The 15,290-nt window shown below is 40.3% G+C and overlaps 1 protein-coding gene across 5 annotated transcripts in view; it reads left to right on the forward strand.

Moving 5' to 3' along the window:
• col5a1 (procollagen, type V, alpha 1) overlaps positions 1-15,290 on the forward strand; it is a 75,049-nt gene that overhangs the window by 42,462 nt on the left and 17,297 nt on the right. For all 5 annotated transcript variants that reach the window (XM_026173328.2, XM_080304150.1, XM_080304152.1 and 2 more), the window contains 23 exons: positions 2,347-2,439; positions 2,901-2,957; positions 3,088-3,141; positions 3,342-3,395; positions 3,554-3,607; positions 3,736-3,789; positions 3,875-3,928; positions 4,366-4,410; positions 5,165-5,218; positions 5,687-5,731; positions 6,480-6,533; positions 6,626-6,670; positions 7,575-7,628; positions 8,605-8,649; positions 8,891-8,944; positions 9,577-9,621; positions 9,743-9,796; positions 11,447-11,554; positions 12,932-12,985; positions 13,972-14,025; positions 14,822-14,866; positions 15,054-15,107; positions 15,194-15,238. In XM_026173328.2, coding sequence (XP_026029113.2) covers positions 2,347-2,439; positions 2,901-2,957; positions 3,088-3,141; positions 3,342-3,395; positions 3,554-3,607; positions 3,736-3,789; positions 3,875-3,928; positions 4,366-4,410; positions 5,165-5,218; positions 5,687-5,731; positions 6,480-6,533; positions 6,626-6,670; positions 7,575-7,628; positions 8,605-8,649; positions 8,891-8,944; positions 9,577-9,621; positions 9,743-9,796; positions 11,447-11,554; positions 12,932-12,985; positions 13,972-14,025; positions 14,822-14,866; positions 15,054-15,107; positions 15,194-15,238 — 1,275 coding nt within the window. The remainder of the gene's footprint in view (positions 1-2,346; positions 2,440-2,900; positions 2,958-3,087; positions 3,142-3,341; positions 3,396-3,553; positions 3,608-3,735; positions 3,790-3,874; positions 3,929-4,365; positions 4,411-5,164; positions 5,219-5,686; positions 5,732-6,479; positions 6,534-6,625; positions 6,671-7,574; positions 7,629-8,604; positions 8,650-8,890; positions 8,945-9,576; positions 9,622-9,742; positions 9,797-11,446; positions 11,555-12,931; positions 12,986-13,971; positions 14,026-14,821; positions 14,867-15,053; positions 15,108-15,193; positions 15,239-15,290) is intronic.

The raw sequence follows: 15,290 nt of genomic DNA on the forward strand, positions 1-15,290 counted from the left end.
GAGTAGGGGTGGGTTTTGATAATCGATTTATCGATTAAAATCGATTCTGGCTTGGATAACGTAAAATCGATTCATTAAAATCCTGAATCGATTTTTTAATATAAATTTATTTTGCCCAAAACGCCAGAATCTCAGGTGAAACCTCACAAAATTTCAACAACCACCAAACAGCTAAAACAGTAAATGAGAGCAGGAACACGGATTCTGCACATAAATGTAAACACAAAGCGCAGACCCACGGACAAGAATCAGTGAGATGTTGCCTTTCTCACCCGACGGCACGGACACGGTCGGGGCTGAAAGCCGACAGCTCGCTGATTCTGATGTTTTTGGCCGCGCTTTGTGTTTACGCCCTTTTTGCGCTGATTCTAAAGCTGTTAGTTTTGATCTCTCTCCAAACAATATTGACCGAACCAGCAGCAAAAGAAGATCCAAACTACGCTTCACATAAACATCGTCATGAATTCCCTCTGACTTTTGCTGTTTTGCTTCCACCACACTTCATGCACAGCTCTCTCTCTCTCTCTGTACTTCAAGAACAGTTTCCCGTCTAAAAATCTGTTTTCTGCATTATTTGCTTGCTTGTTACCCACAAGTCTACCGTTGTTTACAGCGCTGTTGGCCGCTGTTTTTTTCCTTTCACTTACTTCCGAAAAGAAAACCTCATTTCTGCTGTTCAATGGGCTTCTGAACAAATTGAAACTTTTTAAAATTATGCAAAATGCAAAACGCTTAGCCGTGTCTCTAATAAAACCGCTGTAACTTCAGAGGTAATGTTCATGTGTTGATTAATGTTCTTCTTTCGTTTTTGATGTACTGCAGAATACTTTTATAAAATCCCAGGCCAGGAAAAATCACCTTCATGTTTTTCTGTGTTTTATCTTCAGCTACTTTGACACAGAAGCATCTGCTGTGATGCTCACACCTTTGATAAAGTCTTGCGAGTGTCAGCTTCCTTTTTATAGATACAAATATATGTAAATGTACTGATCTGAATTAGAATATTTCTGACTGTCTGAGGCAAAATTTCCCAGATACAAATCGAATTGAATCGAATCGTGGATCGAATCGTTTCGGGACCTTGTGAATCGGAATCGAATCGATTCTAGAAATCAGTGACGATACTCAGCCCTACTAACGAGCGTTTTGTTGCATAAATATGTGCTTCAACATGTTGAGTGAGATTCTTAAATAACAGCTGTAATGTCAGCTGCTTTAAGCTGCACAAATCCTAGCCAAGTCAGCAAAGTTAATGCTACCGAGCATCTTTTTTTTTTCTATGTCAGACTTGACCGCAACAGTTGCTCAGACATCCTAATAGCTTCCTGTGATGTCTACCTCCTCCGCTTTCTTTATTAGGTGCTGGGAAAATGCTGCTGCTGCGGTTGTAACTGATTAGTTGTGCAGATACAGAGTTGTGGTTTCAGGATTCCTCAAAAACTGTCTGGCGGAGTCATGTGGCAAACTCTGTCTGGACAAGGTGTTCTGGTGTATCTGCTGGCAGAAAGCCGGCGATCCTTGAGCTCCAAGTCTAATGAGAAACACGCCTTCTCATCATTTCAAGACGTTCTGTCTTGAAATGATGGAGTCAACATGAGCAGCACGGCAGGGTTAGGTGGCAAATCTAGACACTGGTGAAGCAGCTTCTCTTTTTTTTTAGCCATTTCTTGATAAATCAGAACATCTCGTTTGCATGGCAGAGATAGAATCAAGTGGACGAAGAAAAACTGCGGGATTTGTGGGAAAATATGAAAAAATATTGTTTTTATTCAGCTACAGTACATCTGACTCATCCCTGATGTTCTAGATCAACGGTTTGTATTTTGCTTCGTGGCAACAACCCTCTCTGTGACTTTGAAATCCTGCACAGCATTTCACTGCTGTGTTGCCTCTGCATCTGCAGCACAACTGACAGTCAGTCTCCTGAGGACTGTGCCGTGTAATCCAAACCAAGATGTCTGGCCCAAACAAAGTCAAGAGTTGCACCATAGGCATGAATATTCATGTTAGGGTGTAATGCTGGCTTATCACCACCAGATGGCAGTCGAATGTGAACATTATGGCCTGCAAGCAGCCATGGATGGAGCTGATTTGACAGCTGGAGGCTGTAGCATAGTTGTTGTTGTTTTTGTTGTTGTTGTTTTTCTTAAATGGACAGACTGTATTAAAGAAATATTAGAGCTATTGTTGGTAACAGTGTGTGGCTGTTTAAACTTAAAAGATTAATTTTGCCACAGGCCAGCACTTTAGTCCTTACACATGCTTCTCTTGGCTCTCATTTTTTTGTTTCTTGTGTATTCCTTTTTATGGGACTGAAGTCTCACCAAGCTATCATTCCTTCCATAGTTCAGACTCAGCGCCGGAGGTGACTCTGGGCAGAAGGGACCTGCTGTATCAGCACAGGAGGCCCAGATGCAAGCCATCATGCAGCAGGCTAGGGTAACAGTTTACACCTTCACATTTCTGCTATTTTTACTGCTCTTTGTTGCTAAACTCTGCGAACTATAAGATTCTCATGTGGAAAATATCTTATTTCAGATCATTTCATTCTATACTTTTAACTTTTTTTCCCTCACTTCTCCTCAAATGTCATATTTTTTTTTATTTTTGTTTCGTTTTTAACATTTTGTTACTGCTTATCACATGACTTTTACTGTATTTGTGGCACATTTCCTACAATGTTCTTCCTCATTTATTATTAATAGATGCTGCATTTTGTGAATTAAGTTTAACATTAACATGCAGAGCACAAGTATAGACACAGTATACAGCAGAGACAAATATGAATTGCTAAATCTGCTGCAGTTCTATTCACACATGAGCTAAATTGTCCTCTTTCCTTCTTTTCCATATGTTTCATTTGATTTCATTTTTATGTTATTTCTCCTTTCTTTGGTCAGCTGGCTATGCGCGGTCCTACAGGGCCAATGGGTTTGACTGGCAGACCTGGACCGCTGGTATGTATGGCAAATCACCTCCCAGCAAAAACACTGAAGCACAAATACTCTGATCTGCAGATTCTGTTGCACACAGGATGGTCTTGCTCAATTGTTATATGAATTTTTAGTCAGTATTTTTCTTTTTAAGGGTCCTCCTGGTGTACCAGGACTGAAGGGGGAGTCTGGAGAGGCAGGACCTCAGGTACTAGAAATCACCATGCTACATTCTGTTTTCAGGATCAGTTTCTGATCATATCAGTCTAAGCAAATGTGGAAATGTGTTCACTAATGCTGAGCCTTTGTAATATTCCGTTACTAGCAAATCAGCTAAAAAGCCTAATTTAGGTGGATAGATTGGAAATGAAAAAGATGGCTCAGTGATTTACAGCACTTTTGTTTTAGGGACCACGTGGACCTTTGGGAACCCCTGGACCTCCTGGAAAGCCTGGTAGACGAGTAAGTTGTCAACCAAGCTATTCAGCAGCAAAGAAGTAATATTAAGACTAAGCATGATAGTTTTGATGCACTTCACAGTGTTTGTTTGCGATTGCAAATAGTAAATGCTCTGTGATTGTCTTGATCTGGAGGTAGAACATGTGCTGTTGCTTTTACAGGGTCGCTCTGGAGCTGATGGTGCCAGGGGCATGCCAGGACAGACTGGACCAAAGGTATGTCGTCTTTTCCATTCACGATGCACTTAAATGTGCCACTTTTGACAAAAAGATTTTTTGAAGTTAATTTTTAAGCTGAGGTGGTGATCTATATCATTAAATGTTCTTTTTTCCCCGCTTTTAAGGGAGACAGAGGATTTGATGGTCTGGCTGGACTTCCTGGTGAAAAAGGACACAGAGTAAGCATTTTAACCTTTAACCTGAGAGGTGTGTGCCTGTTGGAATTTGGACAACAGTTAAACATGTTCATATTTGTTTTCACAGGGTGAACCCGGCCCCCATGGACCTCCGGGTGGTCCTGGAGAGGATGGAGAGAGGGTAAAACAAAAAAAAGAAAAGAATTTCACTCCTGCCCCTTCATTTTCTTATCAACCTCAAGTGCTGTGCACACGAAGTCGCACTATCTGAATTTGTTCTGCTCTTGCACAAATGACTTCTTTGCAGGATTCTTCCCAAACGCACCGTTTTGTCATCATTTGAATTGAACTTCCACTTTCTCTTCCTACTTTCTCCTTCTCGTCGATTTCGTTCCTTATAATACGTTCAGTTTTTTCTCTTTGCAAAAATACCTTTTCCCAATTTCCCTCACCTTCTCCATTAAACACAACTGATGCAACTTGATCCCCCACTTCCTCTGTTTCTTCATTATGTTTTCACATTACACACACACACACACACACTTGCACATCCTCACTTTCTCCTCCATTATAATTCACTGTCTGTTCCACAGCCTGACCTGCTCTTTTCTTTCCCAGGGAGATGATGGAGAGATCGGACCCAGGGGACTTCCTGGTGAACCAGTGAGTGATCACATATATTACCATTCAGTCTTACACTCAGGGAAATGTATAAGAGCTGCAGGCCTGCTGTCATCATGTTATTGTGTTACTGAACAATCATACTGTCGGCTGGTATCATATATCACATGTTCATAGTCATATAGACTTGGAATTTTTTATTTTTTAGTGCTATTGTGGTGCAAAGTGAATGTTGATCAGAACTCATGTGTACAGGGGAATCTCTAGTGGTGAGAAAAGCAAGCAGAACACATCAAGCTTCTTTTAATAGCCTCCCACACCCCGCCTCACCCATGCAGGATATTCCCTGCGGAGGGTGGAAAAGACAGGAAAAGGAGAAACCATCAGAAAGCCCTTGATATTGCATGTTATGATCTTTTTTATCCACCAGGGTGCGCTACATTGGTTTGAATTCACACAGTCAGGACAATCCATCTACTTGGGTAACTGTAGCTGTGAGGCATGGCACACAGAAAGAAAATCACAGCACTGTTTCATGGGTACGGCTGAGGGAAATGCAAGAGTAGTAAAAAAAGAGAGAGAGAAAGAAAGAAAGAAGGAAAAAAAGGAGAGCGGGCTTCAGCTTTCCCTCACATCTCACTCTGTAGAAAATCCTCAAGGACATTTGGAAAGTGAGGTTATTTCCAGCAGTATAATTTTGAAACTTGATTTAGCTGAACGTGTTTAATAATGCATTAGTCCTTTTTCACAGGTGTGATATCACTCTCAATCTCATTTCCCTTCATTTTTACCACAGGGGCCTCGGGGTTTGCTGGGCCCAAAAGGACCTCAGGGACCTCCTGGACCACCTGTGAGTGCCCACCCCCCACCCAACCCTCTCACCTCTCCTTCAACTTCTCAACTTTTCATATCCAGCAATAGATTTACAGTTTAGAGAGCGGAATCAATTTTTTAGCATCTCATAAGCAGCGAGAGAAAAGGGAAGGACAAACAACAACCACGGGGAAATACAAAACTCAATATCTCTCAGACACAATATACAAAAGAGTAGCATATGTTATTGAGTTTAACTTCAGCTTCTCTGATAGATGTCTACAGTGCAGCGAGGCTTCAATCTAATTTGTTCCAGCGGATTTAATTTAACGTGGACACTGCACATTTTTGAAACTGATATCTCTCTGTAGGAGTTAGCGATTCAAATACATCAGACTTTAAAATTCATTCACACAGTCGATTCTGTCCATTTTAGTCTTTTATAGATTTGCTGCCTTTCCCTTTTCATTTTTTGTTCTTAATGTTCTTTTGTCACCTGCTGTAGGGCGTTACTGGAATGGATGGCCACCCTGGACCCAAGGGAAACATAGTAAGTGAAGCTGGAATGAACTAAATTGCCTATATGTGCAAACTCTCAGATAAACCAACACGCACAATTTCAATTTCAATCAACGTTTGCTTAATTTCACCCTCAAAAAAGCCCATGATATGCACTCATGGGCAAACACACACAAGCACACACACACCAGTTCAATCAGACATTAAGACATAATGAAGAATAGGCTGCCTGTGTTTAGGTCTATTTGAGCAGTCCACCTCGGCCGCTTGTACCATTCCAGCTCAATTTCAGGCAGCGCCCGGCTGTAATGAGAGAATGCCTAACTGAAGCAGCTCCTTTGTTCTGTTGGGAACGATCCAACGAGGTAGAGATGAAAGACCAGGAGCGTTCCCCGACTCTTGGCCTGAGGAAATATAATTGATTGCCAGTTATCTCATTGGGAAAGGTGTTGTTGTGTTTGTGCCTCAGCAGTTTCTTTCATTAGGAAAGTAGTTGCGGTAATGTGCACTGTGTACGTGTGTGTGTGTCTCTTACCTCGAGCCGTGGAAAGATGCTACTCCATCAGTCCAAAAGTTGTGGCTTATTGTGTTGTTATGAGGTAATCATGCAGAAGTGTGCTACTGCTTCTCATTTATATTTTTTCAGAGGAAATTTTCCCCTTTGCTGGACAATGCTGGTCACCAAATCAGTTTCGCATTCACACAGCCTGGTTGAAAATCAATAAATTATTCAGTCTTTTCTACATGGGGAGATTTCTAAGACAATTTTTCTTTTTCAGGGACCCCAAGGAGAGCCAGGACCTCCCGGACAGCAAGGCAACCCAGGAGCCCAGGTGAGTGATGAAAATGTAGTGTGAATTTAGATCTTTCTTTCTCGGAAGTGTGAAATGAAAGCTTGCTGATCATTTCTGTATCCTCCCCACAGGGACTTGCAGGGCCTCAAGGACCCATTGGACCTCCAGGAGAGAAGGTAACATACCACGTGGCTCTAAAATCCTGTAACTCCACTAAAAAAAACTCTAAGATGCTTTAAAAACAAAAAGAATCAGAATGTATAAAATAGCTGATCGCATTCATTTTCATGAGCGGAAAGCCAAGTTGCTATCTTATTCAGAAATGCTTATCACACAATTATGCAAATGCCTCCTCATCCCCAATGCAGGACTAAATGTTGCCTTGTAGATGGTACAGACAGATTTGAATCCTGATACATTTTAATTTCATTTCAGCTAAATTACATTGGCTAACTTATATGGAGCACACTCACTTTATTATTGAGCATTTGGGATTTGGTAATGTAGGTACCGCGTGTGCCCTGATTTTAAAAGACATTAAAGCCATCATGATATTTGCTAAGTGTAATAAAGCGAAACAGTAGACTTAAATCGTAGATCTTTGAATTTAATACAACACATTCAATACATATGCAAGACTTTGCCACCCCAAAACACCATGTAAATAATTTTTGGGACTAGAGCTAATGAGCATAACAAAGAGAAAAGAAATCTGCATCCTATTATCGTCATGATTCATTTTATGTGTCTGTACCTTTGCTTGTCTAAGAATCCTACTGTTTGTCTTTTGGCCACTGAGGTTCAAATGAATTATAATGACAATAAATGAAATTTTACGCACACTCATCATCACCAAAGGATGACACCTACAGGATTTTGTGATCCCCTGGGTTCTGGTGTCATGTGTGGGCTTCTGGGATATGTCTCGCCAGCATTTGAATGGATTATGTAACAATAGTCAGTGTTATATCAGCTAAACCTCACGTTGTTGTTATACCGATAGACATCTATATCCTGTGATGGCTCCGTGTGCTCTTGTTATCTTGTCATGTTTACTCTGACCTTCTATCATCTACCCAGGGCCCGACCGGAAAGCCAGGCTTGCCAGGAATGCCAGGAGCTGATGGCCCTCCAGTGAGTTTTTAGGCCACGTTTCCAAAGAGCCGTATTTTATCTTTTTCCTCCCCTCTGTCTGTTTATAAAGAGTTTTTTATAGGTAGCTGTGAGAACTCACATTTTTAAAGCCATATCTCTAATTTTATTTTATACAGCCTTTTGCTTCACAGGATAAAACACATCACAACAGACGCACTTTATATAGGCAAACAGTCCCTCTGACATCCCTGCACAGACAGTACACCTGCTATAATGGCAGATGTTTCTTGGAAGGTACCAGGTGGCACCTAAGAGAGATAGGGCCAAGATTTGAATAACTACAGGGCAAGAAAAAGATTAAAAAAAAAAAAGCAAAACAGAAAAAGGAGATAAAGTAGAGCCCCACGACACACAATATCTCTCAGCCTTTTAATAATTTCTTTTGAGGGTAGTTCTCCCTGAGTTACACAGCCAGGCTGTTCCTGTTAAATCTGTTTTGTTGCATATAAAGCAAGCACAATATTCCCAACCTTAGTGCTCCCTTTCTGCCTCTTCTCATGTATCTGTTTCTCTCTCCATCCTCATATCACTAATAGCCCATCAGAGGGTTTGCACAGCTCCTTTTGTTAATGAGAATGCAATCATTTTCCTCTTAGTCCTTTCAGATGAGCATCCATGCATGTGTGTGGATGTGTGCGTTTTTTGATGAGGTGGAGTTTTGTGTCATACATGCACGATGCTGTTTGCTATATTGCTTGTACAAAATTAAGAAAATGACAGTCTGTGCTTTTTGAGCTCAGTGATAGCTAGTAGGGCCTCTTTAATACAAATCTCAAATGCAATTAGACTGCAATGGCTCTATTTTTTTTTTTTTTTTTTTTTGCAGTTTTCCACTTTGATACGTCCCTCCAACAGTTTTAATAACCTAATTTCTCTGTTTAAGGGGCCTTGTGGTATTTATGGTAGTAATTATCCTCAAATGAAATGCCATAATATTGCTCTTAATAATTCACAGGGTCACCCTGGAAAAGAGGGGCCTTCTGGAGAGAAAGGCCACATGGTGAGTTTTATTACATTTGCTTCCCATGAGCTAGCTTTCATTTCTTCCTTCCTTTATTTACGCTTTTCTCACTTTTTCGTTTCCCCTCCTGTTGTCCTTGTTCAGAAACATTTGCATAAAATGTGTTTGCATTCACGAAGATAAGATTAGCAAAATGTGTGCGTGTGTGTGTGTGTGTGTGCATGCTTGGATTGTTAAAAACTACGTGCTGCAAACTCTTATTAAATATTTGTCTCTCTAGGGTCCTCCTGGCCCTCAAGGACCTATTGGTTATCCTGGGCCTCGAGGCGTGAAGGTGAGTTGATTATCAACCACTAAGAAATTAATTTTATGTATTTTTTTGTACTTTGCATTTAATGTGTTAATAGTTCCCCAATATCTCATTTGAGTGTTGTTGTTGTTGTTGTTTTTTGGTGTTTGGCCAACCAGACTAGTGTGATTTTGCAAATAAATTAAAAAAAATCCCCTTAAAAATGTTTTGTATAGGCTTCTGTCTGTGTTTGTCAGAAAGACTGAGATGGCAAAGGGGCTGATAACAGTTCAAGGTGCACAGCCCTCTCCTTCCTCTGTGCCATTAGTATCTGATGAAACCGAGACAAAAGAATTCCCATCAAATAATTCTTGGAAAGAAAGTGTGACTGATCCAATCATTAAAGCTGCTACTGAGCTAGGGGGATCACACAAGTGGCTCGACTCGTAGCTAATAGTCCCCCTGTTACATGGCTGAAGTCTGCTCTCAGGGAAGATGAAAAGATTGGTCAAGAAGGAAGAAACTTTGTATGCTAATTTATACACCAAAACAATGAAAATGAATCCATCCTAAAGAGTATCCTCTTTTGCACAATTTACTTCTAAGTTTTAAAAAAAGTGTAGCCGTCCGTTATCCTCCCCACTGGTTTGTAATTTCTGCCTGTTCTTGTATCACAGGGAGCTGACGGTGTGCGTGGCCTTAAAGGACACAAGGGTGAAAAGGTAAAGGAATTCAAACAGCCGGCTAAAAAACGTCTAAGAAAGTTGTGTGGACTTATTTGATCATCTCTGCATGCATACCAATCAAATGGTTTCAACATCGTTTTCTTTATCCTTCTGCTAGGGAGAAGACGGCTTCCCCGGCTTCAAGGGAGATATGGGTATCAAAGGCGACAGGGTAAGGCTTGTTTGTTTAAACTTGACTGCTGGATGAATCACTCAAATGATCACATTAATGAAACAACTCTTAAGTGCTGCACTCAGAACTACCTTTGTTTTATTGGGGGGGTGAGGGTGACCTTTATCCACAGTAAGTGAAAGGAGCAACCACTCCTGTCACTTTATCCACTTTCATTGCCTAAGCCTCTGTGACTACCGCAGAATTGTGGCTAATGAGCAAACATAAGGTGTTGTTCCAGTTGACAAGTGGTTTGTGTGCGTGCGTTTGTTTTAATGTGAGCAGTTTCCAATTTCTTTTCCATCCCCATTGCCTCTTTCCAGTCACTCCTAACCTCGACAACTTTAGGAGAAAAGCGCGACTTTGACAGGTTTTCCTGACTACAGCCTCTTTCTCCAAAGTGCTTCAGGGATTTACACTGTCAAGTCTTAAGAAAAAAATGCTTTCTACAGTAAGAAACATAACTTGCACAAGCCAATACTTCAAACATCAACCCTCCAATCCCTGACCAGGCTGTCTCTAGCTGAGCATAGAAAGGAAGGAGAAATCAATGGCACTTTAAACCCCTTTAAACCCGGGAGAGAGACATGGGGCTCCGGCTTATTTTCCTCTGGAGATGCAGCAGATCCAGATGAAAGCAAAGATTTGAGGAGGCCCTCTGTTTTGGAGATGCACATAGACCGGAATGTAAATGACTCATTTTGAAGCGTGCCTATGAAAAGTGTGTGAGTGTGCTCAATTTAAAGTGTTCTGTTTGATGAGCTTGCAAGTGTGAGTCAAGTACAGTTTGTCTGATGCCGTTTTAAGTGCTGGTGTGCGAGCACACTGGCTTTGCCTTCAACTCTGCGCAAGCCTTTAGCTAGATATCTTTTTACACACCACCAGGTCTCATGCAACAGTGACTGGCTGTCAGAGTGAGTTTGTAGTCTGTCACTTAATATGTGTCCCGCTTGAAGGAAAGCACACTTAAAAAGAGAAGCAATATTAAAATAGCTAATTTCTTTAATGATGAAGCAACAGAAATTAGCATCCTTAAGCCCCTTTTTCGATGAATAATAAAAGCAAAGCATTCTTAAGTTATAGAGCAAAAAGTGACCATATTTGTGCAAGAGGATGGAGGTCTAAGTTGTCAAAAGTGCAAGCTAGCTTGGTTAGCAACCAGCTAATTAGTGCTAATAGATGTTTTGCAGGCACGTGACCGCTTACCAGTCTTGTAGGACATTTCGCTCAAGTGATTGAATAGCCTACTAAACATTATGTAAATGAGATAAACTATGGCAACTATGAGTAAACATACAAGTTGATATACTCCCTCAGAGGAAGTAAAACACTTTAAAGGCAAGCATCTTGCTTATTAAGGTAACAAGCTATAGACTATAGAGAGCAAAACTGTTTTTTTATACCAGTCATAACAAAATACTTGTTTCAGATCTCTCTTATAGTACCCAGATTCATTGTAATCACCTTAGAAAGCTATATGAGTGGAAAAATATTCCCACTGATGCTAATAATTTGTGAATGCACAGTCAATAGAATAATCTTTGCAAAACCTGAGGGGAGAGATGTGCTCAAGTACCTTGTTTTTGTTTGTTTGTTTGTTTACCATACAGGCTAATGGCATTTGTATTTTTTACATCTTGTGCTTTCCAGGGAGAACTTGGACCAGCAGGACCCAGAGGTGAAGATGGCCCCGAGGGGCCAAAGGGTCGTTCCGGGCTTCCAGGAGATGCTGGTCCTCTTGGCCCAAGTGGTGAGAAGGTGAGATTCTTAAAAAAACTGACTTAAACAGAGGCAGAGTAATTGCTTGACTGGTCCAATCCTTATCCAGTGAGGACAGGCGAAACTTGTGTTTGTTATTCACAGTGTAATTTAAAAAGCAGATATCCATCCGAATCTTGGTCACACATTAGCTAACAGCAGTCTCTTTCATGCCTAATTATAGCCTTCACACCAGCTTTTCCCCACACACTGATCCGGTTCTAAAAATACCGCTGTAGTGTTTCTGCACGTTTTAATGGAGATGTTACTCGCTAGAATAACAGAGTTTTTATTACTTAAACTCACAGATGCAAAGAGCTTACAGCATACTGTGGGAGAGAGCCAGCCTTCTTTACTTGCATTAAGTTAGGAATGTACATGGAATTAGGAGATCAGCGAGGTAAAGAAAGTCTGTAGATAACTCGTAAACCCTATTTAGACTGTGTGGGCATCTTCACAAGTGCTGCTATTTTGGTTTATGTAGTTCATGAAAACATCTTGTGTTCAACATTATAAATACTTCTTGCATTGCAAGAATCAAAAAAAATTAAGACACTGCTTTTGCTACAGACATAGCTGAAATAGAGGCTGTGGAATTCGGGATTGATGAGATTTATAAGCAGAGTGCTTCATGTATATAGAGCTGTTTGCGGCTACTCTGTAGCAACCTGGCTAATCACAGTAAACACAGTTGGCAGCCTCTGTGTAATGGCTGTAGTGTCCTGCTGCCCTTCAGATGAGTGTAGTAGTTCAGCTGGGTACAGAGAAGGTTCATATACAGTATAATGTATGTGTAGATTATAGGTACTATAGCAAAGACAGTGTTAATATTAAATTATAAATCAACAGACTCTTACTAGACGTTGTAATTATAAGTTTTAATTTGATGCCAATTGAAATCCTCTGTTGGCTTGAGAATGTTTAATTAAAAACATTTATTTACATTTTTTTTACAGGATTTTATTTGAAATAATCCCATCATCGCCATGCATTTGGCAGATGCCAAAAGCACACATTTCTCTCAAAGTCTGAAACATCTTGTCTTTTTAATATGAGAAGAGGTTATCACTGGTTATCAGGTGTCACGGATTAAGAGGAATAATTTGGTACGGCTCTAATAAGGAGTTTGGTTTGAGGCAGGAGAAGATCAGTGGATTAAGTAAATGCTGCGTTAAATGTTCAGTTTTTACATTTTTACATAGAGCAGGAACCTTATTATGTCTCTTAATTTGATGAATCGTTTCATGGAGCTCAACCTTGTCGTTTTTTTTGTTAAAAGTAGTAAATTAATTTTTGTAAATACTTTTTGATAAACTTTTATAAGTTCCTGTCAGGACCGTATATAACAGTATACTTACTAATCTTTCTCTTTTACAGGGTAAACTCGGAGTTCCTGGATTGCCAGGATACCCAGGAAGACAAGGACCAAAGGTAATTGCATTTATACTGCTAAAGAGCATTGTTATTAATTTACTGATTTTACCATATCCATGCTCGGTTACAGTAATTACTGTATGTTAATTTGGGCGAGGCACCAATGAAACCAATGATGCCGCTAGATGAACATACAGTATTTCACCACCAGTCCCTGGGTTAGCTCTGTGTTATCTGTTAGAGCTTTCTGTGTTCATGGACACATGAACTTGCGTGACACTTGTTAGGGTCAGTCGACTGCTGCTTTTTACTATTTTATTAAGTTCCATATTTGCAGAGCCTGTCAGGTTGGTTTAATTGCTGATCATCTAGCTCTCCAATAGTTTTTTCGTGGCTGAAAATATACCTCCATTCATAAGCCTTTTCAGGTTATGTCTACTTACGTGTAAGTTGTTTAGTGTATGGTGTTAATAATCCCAAATTATTCTCAAATAATTGCCTTTCTTTTTTTTTTTAACAGTTTTTTTTAAATTGTGCTTTAATGTGACTTTATCTTTCTTTTAATTCAGTGTAATAATTTAAATTATGTCTTATTTCCTTGCTTTGGCCAACATTGCTTGTTATTAAACTTACTTGACAATTTAATTTAAGCTAATGTTAGAACTCACAGAGACACAGTTAACCTGACCAAAACGTGCTTTTCTGTGTGTATTTGAAAGAGAACAAGGAAAATAAAAAATACACACACGTGCATGTGCAGGCTGCTTTTGCTGAACTTTTTGATGGCTCATCGTTTAGCCTCTCTGAGGCAAAGCTGCAGTCTGACAAGCGGACATGCTTGAAGCTTCCTGATCAAAGAGCTGGGGATTTGAATATGCTATTTGGTGTCAGCCTTCAGTTGCTGATACAATAGCAATAAAGGAATGCTGTTACTTGTGTGCATGCAGTCTTCTGTTAAATGTATTAAGCCAAGGGTATAAACAAGGAATATAGTGACTGTGTTTGCTTCTCAAATGATTAATTGCTCTCTTGCTCACACACAGGGATCCCAGGGTTTCCAAGGTTTCCCTGGTGCCAATGGAGAGAAAGGAACTCGGGTATGTATGTAGATAGACTTCTTGATATTCGTCTCATTCCCTCAAGGGTTGGATACAGGCGTACCGCCAGAGACAGGCTCCCGTCCCAGCTCCAGATTTATCAACCTAGTGGAAGTTGCATGGCTCTAACACAAAGCAACAGAGACACAATTGCTCACCATTGCAATTGCTTTTCATTACCACTTGCACAATTCATTTGGATACCCCAAAAGCTTTGTTTATCACTTTGTGGCTCTTGAGCAATGCTTCATTTTCTTTTGTCGAAGGGATGGGTCATTAGCTCGCCTGCAAGAGTAATGGTTTGTCAACACGAGTGGAGCAAGGCGCATTAAGCTTTGTCATCTTCACAAAACATTTGTAAAGTTTATGAGACCCAGCTCCGAGACAGAAAGGGATAATAGAGCTATTAAGATAGTTTCACAACACTTGTTTGAAACTTAAAAAGCTACATAAAAGATTTAATAGTTTTCCTCATTAAATTTGTATGTAGCCAGTGTCATTGTAACACTGCTGCAAAATTGCTATATCATGCATAATTGATTATTAAAATATCATTTTCCAAGGTGGCAATGACTTCACATGTAAGTGAAGATAAATGTTAATGGTCTTTTTTTTTTTTTTTTACAGTAAATCCTATTTTATTATAAAAAGACTATTTCTGAGCTCATAAATGGCTCAATTGTGCTTGCAAACATTTCTGTCTCCTGGCATTAGAGTCATTCTTCCAGAGGATGCAGGATCTTAATAATGTGAGTGGCATTCCTTTGATCGTTGTGTGTGTTCTTCGTGTCCACAGGGAACAGCAGGAAAGCCGGGCCCACGCGGACAGAGAGGACCAACGGTTAGTCTTACTCAGCAGACTCGTGCTTCCATGCAGATGGCGAACTTGGCACCTGAGTAAAAGTGGCCGTTCGACCTGAACGTGCTCGAAGGGGAATCCACACTGAGACAATAACCAAGCTTTTCAGATCACATGCATCCTTTACAAACTTTTTTTTTGTTAAAAAGCTTTTTTTTTCTTTCTTAAGGGGCCTCGAGGAGAGAGAGGACCAAGAGGACAGACAGGAAAAGCTGGTCCAAAGGTGAGTATTAGTATTTATTTTAATGCCACTTTCTGAAATATGTCATTATACATGTTCACATTTGATTCCTTATTTTTTGTGTCCAGGGTAACTCAGGGAATGACGGCCCACCGGGACCTCCCGGTGAGAGGGTACGTACCGTAACAGCATCACCAGGAGTCATTTTATTCTCGGGACGTGCAG

This window comes from Astatotilapia calliptera, chromosome 7 (genome assembly GCF_964374335.1).
Source record: "Astatotilapia calliptera chromosome 7, fAstCal68.1, whole genome shotgun sequence".
NCBI classification, from domain to species: Eukaryota; Metazoa; Chordata; class Actinopteri; order Cichliformes; family Cichlidae; genus Astatotilapia; species Astatotilapia calliptera.